This window comes from Amblyomma maculatum, chromosome 6 (assembly GCF_055883805.1).
Source record: "Amblyomma maculatum isolate TAMU_Amacu chromosome 6, ASM5588380v1, whole genome shotgun sequence".
Taxonomy (NCBI): domain Eukaryota; kingdom Metazoa; phylum Arthropoda; class Arachnida; order Ixodida; family Ixodidae; genus Amblyomma; species Amblyomma maculatum.
The window spans coordinates 106,696,187-106,706,660 of record NC_139349.1 but is presented as its reverse complement, the minus strand read 5'-3'; the positions used below and the strand labels follow the sequence as shown (position 1 = coordinate 106,706,660).

At 46.7% G+C, this 10,474-nt stretch overlaps 1 protein-coding gene across 1 annotated transcript in view; it reads left to right on the top strand.

Moving 5' to 3' along the window:
* Positions 1–3,048: 3,048 nt before the first annotated feature.
* Positions 3,049–10,474, top strand: part of LOC146186515 (uncharacterized) — a 31,378-nt gene continuing 23,952 nt past the window's right edge. The window contains exon 1 of the mRNA XM_084605700.1: positions 3,049–3,526. Within this exon, the coding sequence (XP_084461826.1) occupies positions 3,448–3,526 (79 nt within the window). The 5' untranslated portion in view covers positions 3,049–3,447. The remainder of the gene's footprint in view (positions 3,527–10,474) is intronic.

The window sequence follows — 10,474 nt, the reverse complement described above, 5'->3', positions numbered from 1 at the left end:
GTCCCGCTTTCAATAATTCCCATTTCACCCTTACATCTTATTGACTCTCTCTGGTTTGGCAGCTCCTGCCACATTGAACATGTCATGTGTTCTCATTGCGCCAAACGTGTCTGGCCATATCACCAACTAAAGTGCCTCTTACCAGAGAGGTATTGTTCCGACTGTCCGCCGACAGAGCGGGCGCCGGATTTTCTGTGGAACGTGGCTTTTCATTTTATCGCATCGGCTCAAACAGTCTCAACAGTATAAACAAATGTTGTATGCACAAGCTCCTTTACTTGCAAGGCCACTCAGACTAGCGCGGCAAAATTTAGAACAAATTGCATGCTTATATATATATAAAAAAAAAACCTTCGTAGCTTTTTCTGATATGTCCTCGCAACATAACCTGCGAGAAAAGCTTCTGGTGCCCTCATTGTGTTCGTCTGCTTCACAACACATAGTTAAAAATCCTAGTTCACTGGCCAGCTCCCTGGTAACTTAATAGGCTAAACAACGTGACGGGAACACAGGAAAAGAGGACGACACAACTAGCGCAGTTATGCCGTCTTCTTCTCCTGTGTTCCCGCCGCGTTGTTTGCACGGTTAACCTATAATTAATCACCAGCAAGTCCAATCTGCTGTCCCTTGTAGCAAATTCAATGGCAGCTGATAGGGCATTATGCTTCAGCATCTGGACTTTTTAACCGCAGCGCCGCTTTCACTTCAGAGGAAGCGAGTGCATTTCCACTCCTCGCTGCTGTCTTTGCCTGAAGCGAGCTCAGCAGATAAAATTGCAGGGTCTCTTAGATGTCTCTTAAGCGCAGGACGGCGAAAGCCTACCCTTCTCCTAACATTTGCCTCTCGTCGTTTGCCACAGTTCGTCATTTCAAGTCGTCGTCTGATATATTGGTCGTTTCTCAGTCATGATGAGCCTGCCTGCGTAGTCATTGTAGCCCTTATCACTCATAACTAAGCAGGTTACTCATTTAGAATCAGCAGTGGTCATTACATGTCGTTTCACATATTGATCATTTAGTTGTCATTAACCGTGATGATGAGTCATGCCTAGCTATTATAGTCATTACCACACATTGCTAAGCACTTTTACTCATTTCTAATCAATTGCGGTCATTACATGTCGTAGTTTGATATACTGGTCATTACAAATCATTTTAGTCATTATTAACCATTATTAGTTATTAGCATTAGTCGTTATCTCTATCAATGTCTATAACTTTTATTGATTACCTATCACCATCACTCATTTTCATTTTTAATCTCCCTCCTTGCACGTCTGCTTTTGCGACTGGCACACCAGTGCACAGATGCGACGCACAGATAACAGGCATAGCTTCTGCGCATAGATTTTCGTTCCATGGGCCTAGAACGGCTTTCGTCTTAAAAAACAAACGCATCCAGTCTCAACGTTGACGTGCTTGCACACGCGCGCACAAAAAAGTTTGCGTTTACCACGCAGACGCGAGGCGAACGCGCTCAGAAAGGAAGCCGTCCAAAATGCCTGCCGCTGGAGCGCAGTGGCGATTGTGCATTAAACAGAGCTGCTATTCGAGTCAGCTGTTCCGAGTCGGTGACCCCTACTAACACAGCAGGATGGTAGTAAAGGTCATGTGACCAAGGTGGTTCCCACGTAAAGGTGGTGTTGTGTGTGTGGTGTTGTGGCTGTAGAAAGAAGGAAAAGAAAATGCACGGGCCTGCTAATTACTGGCTTTGTAGCTGAGCCACCTCCGCTGCCTCGTGCGGACAGAAGAGAAAATTGAGAAGAAAAAAAGAAGAGGGAGAGAAAGACGCGCGCCGCAACAACGGGCGTCGTCCACCACCACCGAAGCGGTGGCGTGCAATGACGGCCTACAACAGATAAAAATTCGGTGGCTGGCTAGCCCCCGCCGCAAGCGGCGTTGACCTACCGTCCTAACCCCATAGGACCAGGAACTGCCTTTATTCAGCAGAACATCTATATAGCAGCAGTTTCCTGTAAAAAAAAAAGAGAAAAATAAAAGGGAAGAACTCCAAGAACAATCTAAAGCAGGTAATGTTTGGAGAACTTAGATGTGTTGTGTACTGACTGCTTATAATTACAGATTGCTGAGCCCGATAGCAAATGAGCACCTTGTGTCCTTTGCGTTAAATGAATTTAAAGGAACCCTAGGAGTTTTCAAACATGCCCTTGTGAAGATGAGCAGAATAGTACGAGCTTTATTGCACGCTGGGAGCGTAAAACGTGAAATTCTGAACTTCTCAGCGTTTGCTTGTAACTTTGCGTGAAACGTGAACTGGATACTCACTGATTGTTTGTCACGTTTCGTCGTGTTGCTATTTTGTGACGACGACTACAAAATTCTGAGAAACTCGCGAAGTTTGAAAATATTTTTTCGATACTCTGACAATTCATTGCGTACATCACTCACAACTCTTAGGAAAACCTACAGGGACCGGCCATGGCAGTAAAAGCGTCATGAAAGCCAGCGATAAAGTGCTCTTAAATAACAATTTCGTTAATTGGGTACCTGAGTGGCTGACGCGAGGTCTATTTTAGGAACGCCGCCTATTTTTGCCGAGACGGCATAAAGGCATAGACTACCCCGTATGTACACACGAAGACACATTAAATAAAAAAGAAAGACAGTGATAAAGCATAAAAATTGCTGCGAAAAGGTGAAGCGACATACACAGCGTACCTTTCCCTTCTACTTCGTTCGCCTTAAGGAGAATAAACACAAGAAGACAAAGAAATATGCGCATGTATATGATATATTAATGTCTCGAAATATTGACCTGGTGGTGGCAACCCCATATTCATAGGTATATGCATCCAATCTAATTTACGATCGGCGGTCGGCAGTGAGGTTATATACGCCCACACAGATTTTATCGAACACAAGAACGTAAACGTTCCCTTCTGCGGTTGCAGGGCAAATTTCTTGTTTATGGTCCGTCGAACGGAGACCCCTTTTAGTATCCCAGCCGAAGAGTCCCCCCCCCCCCCCCCCTCCGTAGCCATGCCGCTGATTTCCAATTCATTATTGTAATACGCCCTCAGAACAGCATATGACGTGCGGCGAACCACGCTATAGTGCTTGAGAGGCCGGGAAGAAAACAAAAAGAGATAGGGATAAAGTGTTTGCTCTGATCTAAATAAGAGCGCGCCTTCATCATGTTAAGGATGACGGCTTCGGCGGTGCCGACGAGCCACTTGGCGTGATATCGCGTCCTGTTGACTTGCTTCCCCCGCAAGATCCACGTCCATCTTCGCCGTGGTGCGTCCGCCTCCTTGTATACGGTCCCTCGGCCGTTCGCTCCACTGGTCACCAAGCGACGTTCAAAGTACCTGAGTAATAACGGTAATGGACAGGCTCTGAGGAGGGAGCGATGCTTTAAAAGGACGGCCGCACCCGGCAGCCGGACGAAGTCGCCGGCTGCCCGGACAGAGCACCAGTTTCCTTGAGGATGTGTCTCCAGTCATCTCTGTCCGTCTGGTTGCTGTGCTTGGCTCTACTAGTGGCCAGCGCCTATGCGGCAGCGTTCGGTGAGTTATCCGAAGGTGTGCACTGTGCCCGCCGGCTAGAATAGAAGGTAAAAATGAACTCAGCTGTAGAGTTTGGAACGCGTGTATATAGGAATGTAAACGTTTTAGTCAAATAGGCAGACTGTTTAAGGAAAGACTACAGAGGATCGACAATCGTTGTGATGGTTTCTCTTGGTTTCTCTCAAGTTATCCCTTGCTGCGCTGTAAACTTCGACTCATGTCCTTCGCCCGGTTAGCGAACGGGTTACTTCAGTAGGGGCAAATACGAGTGCAGGCTGGATTCTGCGTCACGTGCTTGTTTTAGCGACCTTATGTCGCCTTGTCAATTTTTCAGAAGTTTCAAAGACAGCTGTTATTAGAATTAGAAGACAGATCTTGTTAGAACGATTACCTCACCAACCTTTCGCTGCACAGGCCCTGGGTGAAAAAGTTTATTGTGTATTTGGAGGTTTGTTTGACGCGGAGCCTTAAGGGCCTCGGCCTTACAATACTGGGTGGAGACCCTAGTCAGGGACCCCATTGGCGGTTGCCGCCGCCCGCGCACGCCGCGTTAAGGCTCTTTGGGCCTGTAGGTCGGAGCAGCCGAGCAGGGTCGCCTCCCAGTCCACCCGGGAAGGGTTAGGGATGGGGGGATGGGATGCGTTTCCTTGGCAGGCCCATACCATGTTCTATGTGTCAGCCACCTCCCCACAGTACTGGCACTGGCCAGTGAATTGGGAGTCAAAATGTTTAAGTACTGCCGGGCACAGCATCGGGTTAGTGAAGAGGCGCAGGAGCAGCCTCTCGTTCGCTTTTCCTAACCCTTTGCAGGTTAGGGTATTTGCGAGTTTTGATAAAAAAATTACAATATCTTTGAATGTGTAGGCCGGATTGGAATGGCGACGAATATAAGCAGAGTGTAGTCAAGTGGCATCTCATTTCGTACTTCGTAAGGCAGAAAGGTGCGTCTCTTGCTCACAGCGTTCTGGGAGGGATCATATTGAAGTTTCGACCCGCCTCGTATGGAACGACGTTATGCAGTTAATGTTACCGCATGAGTCGCTGGAAATTCCGATAGTGCAGAGGTCCCGTAGTAACCTTGCACTGCAGGAGGAGCAGTAGAGAGACCCACACGGATGTGTCGCAACGGGAACACGCACACCTGTCTTCTTATCATACTGTATGTCCAACTCGACAAATGATTTTTCAGTGGGGCTAACGATAACAAAACACACGAGGGAGGTCAGTGTCACAGACAGGCTTTGGTTATCTGCTGCTGCTGCTGCTGTTTCCACTACCATACTCATTCACATGTGACCTTGCTCGAAAACACTAGTGGCACAGCATATCTTTTTATTAAAAATGGCTCCGTCCTGGGTATATTATTGTCTCATAGGCAGCCACCCCCGTCCACCCCCTTCCCGCTGCTTCAGCGATTATACATAGATACACAATTATTTTTCTTCTTTTTTTTTTTTTTTTTTGCAGGATGACGATGCTCTAGCAGTGGCTCACATGTATTCTTCTCCACGCAGGATTTCGCACATACACCTAGTCGAACGCGCGTGTTAGCCCCAGTCACTCTTACAAGGCAGATCCTCTCGAAACGAACTATGAACGATCATAAATGTAGCTTCCCAGAGTATAGTACGTCCTGAACTTAATCCAAAGCCGCGAAGAAGACCAAAATAAAGAGTAAAAAGAGTAAAATAGGGAAGAACATTTTGCGATAAAGCTAGAAAGCTCGCAAACCGAGTAATGCGAATTCCGCCCGGCATCAAACAGTTCATCTTGTCAAGTGATAATATGTGAGCGCGGCTGAGCGCGTCTTTCCAGGAATGTGAAAGACTACCACGTAACTCCCCCCCCCCCCCCCCCCCTTTCACTTTTACTTTGCACAACTTCATAGTCGTCATGTTGACACATGGACTCGAGCCGTCTTCCAGAATGGCATTACTTTTTCCGTGTAACGCGGATTCCCAAGAAGATTCTCTCGAGTGGCCTTGCGGGTGCATTCCGGATCGGAAGATGGGAGCAACGAGTATTTACAAAGCATAAAAAAGAAGCCTATTCAAATAAAACCAAAAAACTCTGGTTGTTATCAGCACTTGGGCAACAGCCGCGTGTCATAGAGCAGCCTGTATTTCTCGCTAACGTTTCAATGAGATACTTAGTCCAATGTGACCGCTACAATTCGCAGAACGGGCAACTGTCGCTTACGTTATCGCATGTTTAACTTCTGAAGAAAGCCGAGAAATATAGTTGCGATGATTTCCGACGAAATTTGCGCGCCCTCGGGGCGACCAAATGTCAGCCGTTATTGCGTGAGTGCAGGCTGCGGGGCTAGGAACGATAACGCCCTTATCGTTGCAGCCGTGTTTACAGTTAGCGCTGCTGATTAGCGAGAAACACCACCGCACCCGAGCGGCCGGCTGCCGCCGCCGACTACGCAGCTTATAATCGAGAACTTGGTGAGAAATAGCGTAACTGCCAAAAATGACCGCTTAGTCAAGTCAACGCCTGGTTTCCCTTTCATAAGAAAAAGGAAAAGGAACACAATGAAGGAGTCGCTCAAGTTGTAGGCCATTGCATTCCTGAAAAATTAGCGCATTTCTATGGAGCTAGTGATATTAATTAGTTTTAATTAATTCGTGGCTCAGAGCTTTTAACGCGATATATTTAAAGGCCCCGCTCGCCGTATGATCCGTCAACAGCGTCGGCGTTTTTGACTTGATGCGTTCTCTGAGTTCTGAGCGATGCGCTTGCAGGATAGCTGGTAGCTGACATGGCCATGCACTGACTGGACACGTAGGGTTGCCTGGCGTTACGTTTGCCAGGAGCTGCCAACTGTGGCCTCTCCTTTCATATTGGAGGGTGCTATCAGAATTAGCCTTTTGATGGAGCTCGGTTAAAGCGGAGCTTTATATGTGGTCTGGTAGCCTGCGCTATTGCGTCATGCCCTTAAATGCAGACCTTAAATGTCCCCATGTTGTTGTTGTTTTTTTCTATCTACTCAAGAATGAATGTTGTGGTCACAAGAAATTCAGTTATTTGCCTGTTTTGGGAGACCTGGTGGCGTTCACTCGAGAACAAGGCAATTAACAGTTTCAAAGCGGAACGGTTTTAGTGGACGGACAGTTTTCGCTCATTAATTATTCCGTCTAAATCGTCAATCAGCTACTAGGCCCAAAGTTTATGAATGACTGGGTCCCTATCTCCATCTTTTTTTGCGTATCATGTCGTTGCCTTGCGACCGGAACATGAATATTTAACATCCAAGCGCCATCCCCATTCTAGCCTTGCAAGAGGCGCCGCTATGTCGTTTTCTCGTTTATCGCTGTTCGTGTTTAGTTCTTCATGAAGGCTGGTAATGAGTTCCTGCACTATTTAGGTTAGGTACGCGGATGGTATGACAGCGCAAATCGTATAGCTACACGTTACAGAGATCTGCAAACGCCGTCCAGGTTCAGCTGTTCGGCCGAAAAAATAAATAAAATAAAAGCGCGATGATGACATCACCTAACGGCACTTTAAAATTCTGTGTATTCATAAAATAAAATAAGAAACGAAGATCCTTAAAAGCTTGCTTATCTTGAAGTCGAATTTAATCAGCGTTATTCTTTTATGCGGAAAGAAATGCAAATCTCAAACCAAGAAGGTACTGCACGAACAGCTTGACAGGGCTTCTTCTTTTTTTTTTTTGTTCGCAGCGGGTAGCTTGTGCGTGAAGTGAAGACACTTAACATGAGTTCACAGCATATAAATGGATTTAGCATTTATACAACTGATGCACATATGCATGCCATCATCGTCATCGTCATCACGACCAGCCGGACTATACGCACTGCAAGCCCCGCCGGTGTGGCGCAGTAAGTCAGAGCACTCGACTTCTGAAACCAAGAAGACAGGATCGCATCCCGGCGGCGGTAGCCTCTTTTCGATGGAGGCGAAAAGCAGGGCGCCTGTGGGCCCTGTGATGTCGGTGCAGGTTAAGGAACACCATGTAGTCGACATTTTCGGAGTCCTCCATTCCGTCATAGCCTGAGTTTAACTTCTTCGAATCAAAGCAAACCCTCCCCCCCCCCCCCCCCCCCCCAACTTTAGATGTCGTGATTATGAAAAGGGGGGGGGGGGGGGGGGGGGGGGGCTTATAATCGAGTAGATACAATATTTAATGTAATATAATTTCATTTAATCTTATATATTTTATATGCACCTCAGAATATACACCTGTGTAAACAATTTCAGGCATCAGGCCCGCTCTTTCCGAACGAAAGCACTTCAAGTCACCGAGATGTCGGAACGTGTTGGACTGAGTCAAGTACTTTCTCGTAATCTATGAAGGTATTCCGCACATTTCTCTAATGCATTGTTGCATTGTGTATTAAAATGTATTTACGAAAGCCTTCGAAACAGTTCGGTTTATTGAAATCTGAAGTTGTCTTCATTCTGTTAGCGATTAGCTAAGTAAACACCTTGTAGGGAACGGACAGTAGGCTGATCGGTCTGTAATTTCCATTTCCTCGACATTCATTTTTATTACGGGTAACACATTATCAGCGCTTTCCAAGGTTTAGGTACACCCGAGGACAGGAGTCGTTGCGTTTGCAGGGCTGACAGTTTTTTTTTTTTTTTTTCACGAAATTCACATCGTTTTTCAGCAGACTTGTGGTTACCTGATCTTCCCCAGCTGCTTTCCTCCTTCAAAATGCATCTACGGCTTTCTTCCGCTTTCTTTTCGAGCGGAATGTCCCTTTGCTATACTGTACTGCCTCTCTCATTATCGTCTCTTATTTCCAATAAGCTCTGTCCTTTACTAACGGCGGCCATCATATCCCAGGAAGCCGTATATTTTCGCTCCCGTACACTCCACGTTGTGGTATGTTTTCCTCGTCTCAAAATTCATTTCGTTATCATAGCAAATCTACTGTCAGAATAAGTTCCAAGAGAAAGACAATGAAGACAGGGGGGGGGGGGGGGGGCAGGCTGCAACCAAACCACAGAAGAAAACCGGCAAATTGATTAAAAAAATCACCTCTTGCACGCCTCGCAATGCTAGAGCTATGCCAATCATAACTACTTTGCTTTGGATAGAAGCCTGTAGTTCCCGCGTATTTCTCGTTTTTTACATGCAGTGGACAGACTTCTTCATCGTTTCCGTCTTAGTGCGGCGAGCTCGACATCACATTCGGGGTTGAGACGAGCGGGGCGTATACACACCCTGCAGAGGATGTCAGACGCATTATACCGGAATTGTCATGTGTTAATGCGTAAGAAAACCCCGCCCAGAAAGAATGAATACACTGGCATACAAGACTCTCATTGTATCTCCCTTGGCTCCTGAATCTGTGACATGAAACGGTTCAGAATATTTGCTTGGTATACCTTTGAATCACGAAAATGTGCAGTCATTACTGAATGCCACCTGCTGTTCGTATGCATTGCGGACATCACGGCGGAAGTGCCACAAGAATATCTGCGTGATTTGGTTAATTATGGTGTGCACAGCGCCAGACCAGGTTCCGTTGTGTATAGAATCAATAGTTGATTTTACATGTCGTATGTCTGGACGACAGTAGGCCGGCAGCATCAAACTAAAGAAGCGAGCCGCCAGTCACAGAAATCACATGATAGCCGGTCCCGCCCCCGACAATAGCTATCGACACTCGCCGCACACACTGGCTAACCACTGGTTGCGTCATGCAGCTCATTTTAAGGTCAGGTCGCTAATTAGACAATTATTCGTTTGCTTCCCACGTATGCTTGAGATCGGCGTCTTCTTCACTCAACAAGAGTGACCTAGCGTCCAAAGACCAAATATATCTGAAATATAAAAAAAAAATCACAAGGGTTTGTTTAGAATATGGCCCCAGGGGTCTTTGAGTTTTCCAGCCAGACCACTGGATTAGAGATTTTCAGAGGTCGGCACCATAAGGAGGGGTTCACTCACATTCATGCTCGCTCACACTCACATCCACTCACTCGCTCTCACACTCGTGCCCGCTGCCATTCAGCGCCACTCACTCACACTCACGGTCACACCTGATCCACGTCCGCTCACTCACGCTCACACTCGTGCCCTCTCCCATTCATGGCCACTCACTCGCACTCACAGCGTGAATGTGAATGTGAGTGAGGCGATATGAGTGCACTCACGAGTGAGCACGCCGACCTATATGCAGATTTGTCACGGCGACTATTCATGGCCACGAAACACACACACACACACACACACACACACACACACACACACACACACACACACACACACACACACACACACACACACACACACACACACACACACACACACACACACATACACACACACACACACACACACACACACACACACACACACACACACACACACACACACACACACACACACACACACACACACACACACACACACACACACACACACACGCACGCACACACGCACGCACGCACGCACGCACGCACGCACGCACGCACACACACACACACACACACACACACACACACACACACACACACACACACACACACACACACACACACACACACACACACACACACACACACACACTGTCAAGCATCACATGCTTCAGGTATAAATGACTGTTCCTGCTTTTTTAACACTCTTATTAACTTGTCATGGCGAAATGTAAAGTTATGGTACAGAACGCTCTGCAGGATTGTGCATAAAGACATTTACATAGAATATAAAAACATTCAGTACAAAAAGGTGATGAACGTTTTCGCACACGATCTCTGGCACCTTGCAGTTATGATGACAGTTCTTAGGACATTTGGGATATTTACGAACCGCATTTGACGCCTCACCTGTAATTCTGCCCTGTCAACCAGGCCCCAGACAGGCGGCAGTTGGAAACTGATGGTGCTTGATTGTAAACGAGATTCTTGCAAATTAACTAACCTAAAACAGACATAGCTCGGTTTATGCGGATACATGAAAATTGCGAA